Here is a 13,276-nt window from a genome sequence, read left to right as displayed (position 1 = left end):
GGGTAAGAGGACACAAACCCGAAAGGAAACACTCTCACTCTCTCTCTCTCCCCCTTCTCTCTTTCACCCTTTCTCTCTCTCTCTCTCTCTCTCTCTCTCTCTCTTTCCCACTAAACAGAATTCATCTCACAGTTGAAGATAAGAAATATTGGAAATTAACCATACTTTTGGTTACGTTATAACAGAACCCTCAGAAACAAAACAAACTGCCCAAGTAAGTTTTAGCCTAACAGCTCTGGAAATGTCATTTCTCCACCCCCATACAGACTTATCACATAAAACAGCTGTATGCCTGCAAGAACAGCTTAAAAATCACTGGTTCCCCAAAAGAACACAACTGTACAAGATAAAAACTAATTGAAAGAACCAAATCAGAAGATTTATAACGCCCTGTAGGCACGTATAAAAGCTGCTGTCCTAGCTGAGACAGGAGGCATGTAAAAATGTCTGTAAGGAACCCAGGCTCCCCGGCTAGCTGATAATGGCTACAGCTATCTGGAGCTAGTGGCTGTCTTATTTCACTTGACACCTTCAATTCTCGCATCAGCTACTGCAGGCAAACAGAGCCTCCCAAGAACAGTGACCCTTCCTCCCCAGTTTTCCTAACACTCTGACAAGAAGTAAATTACAACCCAACCCATTTCAGCCCCTGTAAATGTTACCTATTACTCTATTTGATTCAACTCTACATGTAAGTATAGTTGGGATAAATCTAAATTTTAGAGCTTAAAAAACCTTACCGGTTACCTAGTTTAGCCCGCAGTTTGACAGACGAAGTGTTAATGGCTAGCTCAAGGATACAGACCACGTTAGTGGCAGGACCCTGCAGCATCCAGACTTCCCATCCAGTCATCACACTGTCCTGAGCCTCCACACAGATGGGGTCCCTAGGGCTCTGCAAAGGTACAGGAGTTGAGGTTGGGACTGCCACATAGTTCCAGGGCCTGAAGCAGAGAATTGTGGTCCACAGGCCATTAGAAAGCTGAGAAACCTGTGCTTCCCAAGAAGTCAGGTGGAGGAGTCAGCTGAAGGCTAGGCAAGTACCCTGCATCTAGATAATCGAGGTAATTCCTTCCCCCCGCCACAATTTTTTTTTTTTTTTGCGGTACGCGGGCCTCTCACTGTTGTGGCTTCTCCCGTTGCGGAGCACAGGCTCCGGACACGCAGGCTCCGCGGCATGTGGGACCTTCCCGGACCACGAACCCATGTCCCCTGCATCAGCAGGCGGACTCTCAACCACTGCGCCACCAGGGAAGCCCCCTCTGCCACAATTTAAGTAAAAACAAATAAGAAGAGGTATTTTGATTAAATACACCTGGCTAGAGAATAGGAGGCTTTTCTCAAATGGGAGAGAATTTATTTAACTTTGTGAGGCTTAACTTTCATAATAATACAAAGACCCTATTAAAGTTCCATAAGTCACCTTAATAAGGTAAATATTTAGGCTGATTCTATGAGGCTTTCAGACTTTAGTTTTGAGAACGTTAATGGTTATGAGAATTTGCATACATGATCACAATCAGAATGGTAAAATAAACCAAAGGACAAGCTGTGAAACTGGGCTTTAAAACCTGCTTTATTAAACTAGATCAGTGTTTGTCAACCTTCACTACACGAGAATCAACTACCAACCATTTGCGTTAACCACCTCTGACATCCAACCCGGTCCAGCCCTCTGATGACTACACCCTCAGACTTCTAGTCTTCAAGATGAGACCCCAGACGCTGAGAAGCAGAGAGAAGTCATATCTACTTTGTCCAAATTCCTGACCCACAGAGTCCAGGGGCATTAAAAAATGGTGGTCTCAGACCACTAACTTTAGGGATGATTTGTTAAACAACAATCGTAACTGGGACATCTGGAAAGCGTTTAAAAATCCCAGTGCCTAAGGTGCACTACAGCCCAATTAAGCCAGAAACTCTGGGGGTAGGACCCAGGCATCGATTTTTAAAACCCCCCAGGTGATTCTAATGTGCAACCAAGGTTTAGAACCATGTCCCTACTGTCCAATACAGTAGCCACCTGCAGTTTAAATTTAAACTAATGAAAATGAAATAAAATTTAAAATTCAGTTCTTTGGTTGCACTAGCCACATTTCAAGTGCTCAGTAATCATGAATGGCCAGTGGTTACCATATTGGACAGCAGATGTGTAGAACATTTCCATCATCACAGAAAATTCTATTGGACAGTCCTGGCCTAAAGCAGTGATTCTCAAAGCTTGGTCCGGAGCTAACAGCATCAGTATCACCTGGGAACTTGTTAGAAATGCAAATTCTCAAGCCAAGCTACTGGATCAGAACCTTCTGGGTGGGACTGTGTTTTTCTTTTTTTGGTATTTATTTATTTGGCTGCATCGGATCTTAGTTGCAGCACATGGGCTCTTCATTGTGGCATGCGGGCTTTTTCTCTAGTTGTGGTACACGGGCTCAGTAGTTGCGGCAGGAGGGCTCAGTAGTTGTGGCATGTGAGCTTAGTTGCCCCATGCCATGTGAGATCTTAGTTCCCTGACCAGGGATTGAACCCGCATCCCCTTCACTGGAATGTAGATTCTTAACCACTGGACCACCAGGGAAGTCCCCTGATACACTCTTAAGTGTGAGAACCCCTGGGTTGTTACTGTCCACACAAAATCATTTTTTCCCATGACCTAGCTCATACTTAAATCTGAAAATTATCAACTTTTAACTCCATTGTAATATAAGGGAATAGTTCATGCTGTCATGCAATTTCAAAGATGTATTTTTGTGGTAGCAAGCTTACTTGGGAAGAAATGCCTTGCAATTAGCAAAGGATTCTTAAAAAGTTCCTTGAAGATGCTCTCAGTTAGAACAAGTTTCAGGTCCAGAAATATAGAAATATGGTTTAAAATTATGAAACTCAACAAACTACTCAATTATTAAAATTATAATTATGAAAACTATGTTGCATGACAAAAATAAATGCAAGAAAAGCAAAACACAAAATTGTAATTATAAATATTTATATTATATGGACAAGGACAAAATGAAGGAAGGAGAAAAATAAGAATAATGGATTTGTTAGGTTTACCCAGACAATGACACCTTCCCCCTGCCCCCAACCCCCCTTTTAAATTTCTGTCATGCTTCTTATAAAACATTTTAGAGTATCTAAGGAAGCAATCTTTTTAAAAGATACAATTGTGCTTTGACGTGAAAAGTTCATTTCAAGAATGATTTGGTAAAACAGTTCTACTGCTTCATCAATGATTCACTGAATTGTTCATCTCATAGTAAAATGAAATCAAGACTGCATTCAAGCAAATGAGGAGGCTTGGACTTGTTGTCCTCCTAATTCTGAGAGTCTACAAGAATTTCTCCTCTCTACTTTTCTTTTTTTAACCTTAGATCTTACAGTCAAATATAAGAATTATCCATTTTTACAATAAAATTTTAGAGATGTGAAAACTTGACATTTTTCCCATGCTTATTTAGTTTCCACATAGTTGTTGGGTGGTAAAATGCCAAATAAACTAATTTCCAAGGAAGAATTTCTCATATTTTCTTCTTATATTTGCAAATCTAAATTCCCAGAAATATTGTGTAGAGTAATCTTTGAAAAGATAGCTCTTGAATCCCATATAAATCAACTCTTGATTGTTTTAATGTGAATTTTAGCATACTTCCTTTATTGACAGCTGTGTTGTTAGTAAACTTCATTTCCTATGTTGTGAAGGTACAAAATTCTCTTTCTGAGCGTTTCTATACGTCTTGTTGGTTTCTCCGTTTCATTTGCCAGTAATGTTCTCCAAACTCCTTTAAACTCTCAATAGCTCCAGGGAAGATTTGAGAAAGGGTAACTGTGGTTGAATAACTGAGAGACCTTGATGTCTTCAGAAAGCTTACTATCTGTGGAAGACTTTTTCTTATAAATTTCTTTTTTTTTATTATTATTATTTTTGTCTGTGTTGGGTCTTCATTGCTACACACGGGCTTTCTCTAGTTGCAGTGAGCAGGGGCTACTCTTTGCTGCGGTGCACAAGCTTCTCACTGTGGTGGCTTCTCTTGTTATGAAGCACAGGCTCCAGGCGTGCGGGCTTCAGTAGTTGTGGTGCGTGGGCTCAGTAGTTGTGGCTCGCAGGCTCTAGAGTACAGGCTCAGTAGTTGCAGCACATGGGCTTAAATGCTCCACAGCATGTGGGATCTTGCCAGACCAGGGCTTGAACCTGTGTCCCCTACACTTGCAGGTGGATTCTTAACCACTGCGCCACCAGGGAAGGCCTATAAATTTCTTTAAAATATGAGTGCACAGCATGTGTAATTTTATTGAAAATTGGAAACAATCCAAGTTATCCACTTATTTCTAACTAGATTTTGCCAGAAGTAGCCAAGTGGTAGGATGATAAACTGGCCAGTTTGGTATCATTTTGAAAAATTTCCCCAACCCAACAAGCATACATATTTTAAAATTAATGATGACCAAAAAAAAAATCTAACTAAAATTTTTGCAATAGTGATACAAAAACAGGATTTTTCTAATTTTTCCAGCTTTTGTACTGATTACACTGATTATCTTCATTAATATGGGTAGCTAAGAGTTGTATAAGGCAGCTACTACCTTTAATTCTAGCATTTACACGTGCTCTTAAGAAAAAGAAAAGCATTTTTATTTCTATTGTTGGAAGCTAAAAAGAAAAGGGAGTTGACAGAACCGTTTAATAATAATAATTTTTTTAAAACAACAAAGAGAATTTACAAAATGCTTTCTGTGTGCTGGGCATTCTTGAATGTAGGCCCTAAGAACACAAAGATAAATCATATATAGCCCTTGTCCTAGAGAAAGTCCAAAATCTATACATTTGAGATTTAACATAAAAGACAGACACCAACACCAACAAAACTATGCACTAAAAAAAAAAAAAAAAAGACCGACTATATAGAGGACCAGTTCAGGAAAACCCATGTCCAAATAAGTGTTCCAGAAAAGAACTGAGTAAATTTTAAAAAGTGTTTGCTAATGAATTAATTCAATAATTTTTTTTTCAGAACTGAAGGATGCAAGTTTCCAGGTCCAAAAGGCCCACCATTGTGATTTCACAAAAATGGGGAAGAAAATATTCTATAGGATTACAGAAAGGGAAAATCTAGGTCACGTCTAAAGGATTAGAAATCCAAATAGCTTTGGACTTCTCAAGAGAAACACTGGAAGCTAGAGGACATTAAAGCAACAATATCTTCAAAATAGAATTTGATACCCATCCAAACTGTTAATGAGGTAAGTAGGTGGAATGAAGATATTTTCATGGTTTCAAAAACCCTTACTTCCCAAACATTCCTTCTCAGGAAGCTACCAAAGGATATGCTCTACAAAACTGAGGCAGTAAACCAAGAAAGAAAAAGGAAACAGAAAAACAGATCCCACACAGAAGAGAAATAAAAGGAATTCTCAGAATGATGGGACAGGAACCCCCAGGATGACAGCTACATCAGGCAGAGAAGGTTACCAGTTCATAAAGGAACATGTTAGAAGGGTCAAGGAGAGATGTCTCTAAGAAGATGAAATCAAGAGAGCACTTCATATATCTGAATGTCTTGAAAGGAGATGTGGGCAAGGGACAGATAATTTAAATGTTGAATTAAGGGTAAGTACATAAAAAAGAAGCAAATTAGAGAGAAAGGAAAAAAAATAAAAGCAATTATTAACTCCAGGGAAAACAAAAAGTTTTGTATGATAGGAGAAATCATGGAAAAGTACAAGGCTCAACTGTAAATAATGTTCTATACAGTCATTTAAATAATGGAAATACTAAATACTGATACATTATATAACTATATTGGGAAAATGGGGGATGGGGAGAATTCGGGGATGGGGTGAAAATAAGGCACAGAAAGAGAACAGAGAGAACGAATTAAAAACTAGCACTACCAGCATGTTACTCAGAAATATGGAGGGAAATTCCAAAAGAATAAGCTAAAATCACTATATGTGGCTGCCTCTGGGACTAAAAATAAAGAGGATTCTTCTTTTTAAACCATAGCCTTTATAACTTATAAAACTACTTCACACTTCAAACTATTACACTGATTTTAAAATATATATACAAATATATGTATGCAGAACCCAACCTCTTAGCCACTAAACTTGTATTTTTCAAATTATAAACCTATGACCATTTAGCGGGTTGTGAAATTAATTCTGTAAGTCACAACCATCATTTCTAAAATGAATTAAAACAAAAGCAGGTAGGGGTCCCCTGGTGGCGCAGTGGTTAAGAATCCGCCTGCCGGGCTTCCCTGGTGGTGCAGTGGTTGAGAGTCCACCTGCCGATACAGGGGACACGCGTTCGTGCCCCGGTCCGGGAGGATCCCACATGCCGCGGAGCAAGTAAGCCCGTGTGCCACAACTACTGAGCCTGCACTCTAGAGCCCTCGAGCCACAACTACTGAAGACTGCACGCCACGAGCCGGTGCTCCACAATGAGAAAAGCCACCGCAATGAGAAGCCCATACGGCGCAATGAAGAGTAGCCACAACTAGAGAAAGCCTGCACAGCAACGAAGACCCAACGCAGCCAAAAATAAATAAATAAAAATAAAGTTCCCTTTAAAAAAAAAAGAAGGTGGTAGAAAATAACAGAGACATTGCACATAGTAAATTTTTTCATGAACCTTCATATACATACACACAACTGTACATAATGTAAAATGTATGTTTAACTGTGAACAAAATAATTTTTAAATTACTATCTACACAGCATTATAATTACTTTTAGTCCTGTTTTTTTTAAAGTGAGAGATGACAATCTATCTTTATTGTAAAGCAAAGAAATGGAAAATGTTGACAGCTAATGAAAATATTCCATTATAACACTCTTTAAAATGCCACTGATATCATGCACGAAGAATGCTCACTCCTATATTACTGAAATCTAAATACTCTGCTTTCTTACAATCAACTTTGTAATATTTGAACCAGAGAGAAGAGTAACAACACAGAAAACACAATAAAACTCAAAGTCAATCAGATAATGTGGAATATTACTGCTTCTTAGGTGATGGATCTTTCTCATTTTATATGATTTTAACTAATTTTTAAATTTCCGGTCTACAGATATACTCGAGCAGAAGGAACCATCCTAGAAGACTTTGGAATAGCAGTGGAAGCCAGCCTGGTGGAATAAACAATCAAAAACTTGCAACATGGGCCTCCCTGGTGGCGCAGTGGTTGAGAGTCCGCCTGCTGATGCAGGGGACACGGGTTCGTGCCCCGGTCTGGGAGGGTCCCACATGCCGCGGAGCGGCTGGGCCCGTGAGCCATGGCCGCTGAGCCTGCACGTCCGGAGCCTGTGCTCCGCAACGGGAGAGGCCACAACAGTGAGAGGCCCGCGTACCGCAAAAAAAAAAACAAAACTTGCAACATATAATGCATAAACTAGAAAGTACAGATGCAGTCGACCAAGATGTAGTTTTCTTCCACTAACCCACCCTCATATACTTTAAAAGCTACACTGCCCACCTTGCAGTATGGAAAAATTGGGGAAGTTAAAACTCTGATGCTCTTTTACTAAAACGCTAAATTTAGTCCAATTTTTCTTTTAACTTAGCTAGGTAATATTGATATATGCACATTGCTTTGGATGCTTACCCTACAATTCACTTACTTTAAAATGATTTAAAATAAGAACAAAAATTTCTGCAGAAAGCAAGTTCCATTATACTCTCATGATAAAGCTTCACTTCTTAAAAGTTATAAAGATCAGATTCATATACACATGGGTATGTTTTTTTTTTTTTTTTTTTTTTTTTTTAGCGGTACGCAGGCCTCTCATTGCTGTGGCCTCTCCCGTTGTGGAGCACAGGCTCCGGACACGCAGGCTCAGCGGCCATGGCTCAGGGGCCCAGCCGCTCCGCGGCATATGGGATCCTCCCGGACCGGGGCACGAACCGGTATCCCCTGCATCGGCAGGCGGACTCTCAACCACTGCGCCACCAGGGAGGCCCGGTATGTATGTTTTTAAAACCACTACTACTACCACCCACACAGGATATTAAAAAAAATAAAAATAAAAAATGGGGCCTCCCTGGTGGCGCAGTGGTTGAGAGTCCGCCTGCCGATGCAGGGGATACGGGTTCGTGCCCCGGTCTGGGAGGATCCCATATGCCGCGGAGCGGCTGGGCCCGTGAGCCATGGCCGCTGGGCCTGCGCATCCGGAGCCTGTGCTCCGCAACGGGAGAGACCACAACAGTGAGAGGCCCGCATACCGCAAAAAGAAAAAAAAAAAATAATAAAAAATAAAAAATAAAATAAAATAAAATAAAAAATGAAGGAGTCAATATACTGGTATTTAATTATAGAAAAGATATTTGTGGAAATATATATATATATATATATAAAGTGTGTGTATTTGAAAATATGCATGAGAAGTTAATGACTGTGGTTACCTTTTTTTGGACAGGTGAGGGGATGGGAAGAGTAGAGATGACAACCAGGGTGAGAGGAAGGCTTTGCACTGCACATCTGGTTATACTTTGATTTTAAAACTATTACCTATTTTGGCAAATTAGGGGTTCTCATTCTCTTCCCCCTTCATGAATTGCCTGGCTTCCGCACCCTATTCCACATCCTGCACACACACACACACAGTCACCCAGAAGTAATTTGAGGCAGGTATGCCTTTCACTTTGACAAAAGACTTTCTCCTGATCTTGAAAAAGTGAACCTGTACTCTTAGCACCCACGTGACAGGCACAAATGCCACCTGTCTTTGCAGGATGCCAGGACCCCGGGTCACATCCACAGCCCCTCCTCAGCACGCCCATCACACTGCAAACCATCACACTGCAGACATTTGCTGAGGGCCTGCTATGTGCCACATGTTGTTTGGAAACATGGGACACAAAAGTCAGTAGGACAAGGTACCTGCCTTCCCAGATCTCGAAGCCTCAAGGAGAGGAGAGGAGACAGAAGAGCAAACAGGTAATTTCCAAATGATACGGTATATATAGTGGGAAAGTGTAATCTACATAATCCACCACATTATATTTTAATTATTTTTTCCCCTGTTTTCCCACCTCTCTCAAAGGTGAGAGTCTCTGGCACAGGCAATGGGTCCGTAGTGATCTTTGGATCCCCTGAGCTAAGCATGGTACCCACATGATCTGAACTTCATAAATGTCTCCTGCATGGTAATGCAATGGTATTTGAAGAAATACATTCATATATGTCTTAATGTTTCAGAATGGTGATTGATAAACACATCAACTATTAACCTGGACCTCTGTGGTGTATTATAATCTTAGAATTTCAGAATGAAAACAAACATCTTTAACCTCAGAAGACCTGTGATCTTTTAGTCCTTAACATGTAGTTTTGGCTTTGATTCCATAAAGGGGGAAAATTATGAAAACTAAGCCTATCTGTTTCTTTTCCTGGAAACCAATGCACTCTTGTTTGTTTTTACTGGTAGGAGTGGAAGCTTTCACCCAGTAACTTAAAACTCCAGCCATGATTAATACATTAGTAATTTCTTGCAATATTCAGGAAAAAAAGTGATTTTCAATCTGACACAGGTTTGCCAATATTAATTTAAAACTTCTTACACTTCAAACCTTGAACTTCTAGGTAAGAAAAATAATAGTCTTGCCTTGCTCTGAGCTCTATCCAAAACAAATGATAGAAATGAATTGCAAAGGTAACATGAAGCATCGTTGCAATTAATCAACCCAGAACCCAAGGGAGGAACTGTTTCTATTTTTAAATGCACTGTTGCTTTAAGGGAAGACCCACTGGAGAAACATAAAACCAAGCTGCATAATGAAAATCAAAATGCATTTGGTGTCTCCCTCCTTGCAAAGACAGTAATCCTAACCTGCAAGCAGCACTGCTGTGTTCACTCCTCCCAGTTTGTCTGTAAACTGAATGACAGGTACCCAGGCAGAATCCCACAGAAAGGGGCCATCCACCACTCAAAGAATCATATCTGTCAGGAGGTCAGAACAAGAGGACACCCATGTTTCAGTGCTATTCTTATAGTTCCAGATAAGGGGCTATTCCAAGAAGCAAGCAGATGGATAAATCCCCAAGTCACCCTTCAAATCATTACTTAAAAGATGCTGATCAGTAACCGCAGTGGTGGCCCTAAAAATGATCAATTGATTATTTAGTAGTTCCAACCAACTGTCTACAGTTGTAATTTCTATCCAAATTCCACAACACTAAATCTGTGTCTGCCCACAAATGACAAAGCTTCATTTCATTAAATAGTAGCTAACAGTAACACTCCTGATGGTTAAGAGTGACAAGGAGCAGGTGTCAAACCAGCAAGGGAAACAGAAGCCACAGCTACATAAAAGGAGTTAACATTCTACCTGCTTCCTAGACTGCTTTGAAGACTCAGACCCAGCAGAATTTTTTTCTCAAACAATATTCAGGTTGGGGGGGTGGGGGGAAATGTTGGTGATGTGGGTGACTAATTTAAGCTGTAAATATCTTAATTTACTCAATGAGTTTACTTACTATCACTAAGAAATACACAACTACATTGCTATAAATGTATCTAAAATCCTATAAATATCTAAAATGTATCTAAAAATATTATTCAAAGATACATCCATTACTGAAAAGTATTTGACATATTTAAATACAACTTAGCTATTTACAATCACCATAACAATCTGCTACAGGAAGCAGAATGTTTGCACATTGGATAAATATTTCTAGCCTCAGCACAAAAAGCAAAGAATCCCCAAACTTACTTCATGATAATTTCTCCCCCCCAAATTTAGTAAAACTATGCCTGAACACCACATGATTATAGAATGAAGGCAGTTGTTTCCTTTAGCAATAAAGTAACAAACCCTACTTCAGAGTCTCTCTTTAGTGAAAAAAATCTCTGAAGAACAACAACAAAAAAATCACTAAATTGTAACACATCAATCAACAGGTGACTTTTAGAAACACAAACACTCATCAGAGAGGAATTAATTTTGTCAGATCTCCCTGATTTCTCTTTCCTATTTTTACAAGCTACTGCATTGCTATACTAAATGAATTCCAACCGTTTTCTTCTCAGGGGCTTACCAAAAAAATGCCAAATATTCAAATTATTTTAGGGCATTTTCCCATACTGTTGCGTGGAATAGAGCAGAATTAATAAGGATCCAACAGTTACCACTTTTCAAATGCAAATGTTGCCATCTAGTAAATGCAGCCCCTTTTAAACATCCCCCCAGTGTCTACACAGCTCCGGGCACTACTTTTGTTTCCTTGAAAATCGAAATTCGCGCATTACATTCAGGCATTATCTCAACCCAGCACCAACAAAAAAATAGATCTTAAATGGTCCAGGCCTGAGCCTGCATCGTACAAAACTGTTCTGCTTTATTGTGGGGGGGTGTTCCCTCCCACCCCCCATTTTACACACAAAGTTCCTTAACATTCTGCCAAATAAAGCAAACAGTACAGTGGTGGAAAGAACCAGGGGCACTGGGTTCCACGAACCAGGCCTTGGGGTGGTCACTTGCTCGCCTCAGGCCTCAGTTTTCTCATCTGTAAAATGTGGCTATTGGACTAATCATCTCTAGGGTCCCATCCGGCCCCCCTCGAAGCCGGCCGGGGACACAGCGGACTGGTCCTGGTTCAGGCCGGGGTGCCCTGCCTGATGCCGCTCTAGATGAGAGGGGACAAGGGGGAGGGGGGCAGAGGGAGGAGAGAGAGGAACTTGGACTTGCAACAGCTTCAGACAGGAGCGTGCGACAAACTTGAAGCCGTCCTCCTAACAATAGGCAAGAGCACTCCCATTTTCCTGGCTCAAACTTGCAGGAGGCGGCGGGGCTGCACCCTCCTGCCCGCCCTCTCGGCACCCGCTTTACCTTTCTCCCTGTTTGGTGTTAGAAGGAGGAGGGTGCAGGACCGTTTGATTCCCTTCCATCTCCACCACGCACTTGGTGTTCAGTTCCAGTTCTGAAAGCAAAAGGGAAAACGAACGTTGCCAAGCCGAGCATCCGTGCCCGCAGCCCTCCTCTGCACGCCGCGCGGGACTCCCCCGGGAGGCGGCCGAGCCCGGAGCCGGGAGCCGGCGCACCGGGTCCCCGCGGCCGGTGCGGGCGCCGCCTCCGCCCCGGCGCTCCGGCTCCGCTCCCGCCGCTCCAGCCCCGCGGCCCCGCAGTTTCCAAAGTTGCCCCCGCCCTCATCCCGACCACAAACGAAAACGAGCGGAAAGCTCCTCACCTCGTCGGTTCAGGGGCCGGACCCGGACGGCAACTTTTACCTTGGTATCCGACATGTTGGCGGCGCCCGCTCGGCCCCAGGCGGCCCCTCACGCGCGGCGCCGCCGCAGCCGCAGCCGCGCGCCCCCCGAGCGCGGCCGCCGCCGCTGCTCCGCCGTGTGCTCCGTAAGGCAGCGCCGAGGCGCGCGGGCCATCCCGGGGGAGCGCGACGCGGGGCACGGCCGCGGCCCGGGGAGGGGCGGGCGCGCGGGCGGGCGCGCGGGGCGGGGCGCGGCGGCGGCGGCGGCGGGCGGGGAGGAGGCCGCGCCGCCCCGGCCCAGGCGCCGCTCTAGCCGCGCCGGCCCAGCCGACCGCAGAGCGCCGCGGCCCCTCGCGGCCGCCCCGGGCCCGGCCGCGCCGCCATCTTCCGCGCCTCGCCGCGCCCGCGCCCCCGCGGCTCGGGGAGGCCCGGCCCGGCGGCGCGCGGCGCCCAGCGGAACCCGGAGGGGACGGCGAGCGGCGCGGCGCTGGGGGCCGCTGCAGTCCGGGGCGGGGCGCCCGGTTTCTCCGGGCCCGGCCTGCACCCGCGCCGGCGGGGACCCCCACGGGCACCGCCTTGAACTCGAGTCACCTTGTGGGGCCGCTGTCACCGCAGCCCCAGAGCTCTTGGGCGTGCCGGGTGGGCAGGCCTTACCCACGGAATGAAATACGCCTCAAACCGAAATGCCGGCACGCCGCCCCCTCCGCCCGCCCGGCACCGCACGGAGCGCGCAGCTGCATTTTCAGATGCGTGTGGTGAACCGAGGCTGGAAATCAATCTGTGCCTCTGCCACCGAAAGAGTGTGTGTTTGCAAAGACTGCTCTCGCTTCCTTCCCTTGCCCTTGCACTTTTCTTGCGGGAGAGCTGTCAAGTGGGCTGGAGGGTCATTCACTCTTACATAAGAATTTAATAGCCATGGATTCCGTCGTCCTGCCAAAGGCCCACCTCCCTGCCAGGGCGGAACCGGGGGAATCTGATTTCTTCTATGCGGTTCAACAAGTGCTTCTTGGGCGCTTATGGGGAGCCGGGCATGTTGAAGCGTACCCAAGTCTAAAATCCCGAGTTTAGAT

General features: G+C 43.9%; 1 protein-coding gene across 1 annotated transcript in view; it reads right to left on the bottom strand.

Moving 5' to 3' along the window:
- The window catches only part of KIF13A (kinesin family member 13A), a 207,421-nt gene extending 195,096 nt beyond the window's left edge, over nucleotides 1-12,325 (bottom strand). Inside the window, 2 exon segments of the mRNA XM_081247019.1 lie at nucleotides 11,831-11,921; nucleotides 12,189-12,325. Coding sequence (XP_081103145.1) covers nucleotides 11,831-11,921; nucleotides 12,189-12,243 — 146 coding nt within the window. The 5' untranslated portion in view covers nucleotides 12,244-12,325.
- Nucleotides 12,326-13,276: the final 951 nt, after the last annotated feature.

Source organism: Mesoplodon bidens, assembly GCF_964165515.1.
Source record: "Mesoplodon bidens genome assembly, chromosome: 10".
NCBI lineage: Eukaryota > Metazoa > Chordata > Mammalia > Artiodactyla > Ziphiidae > Mesoplodon > Mesoplodon bidens.
This window is presented reverse-complemented; position numbering and strand designations above follow the sequence as displayed.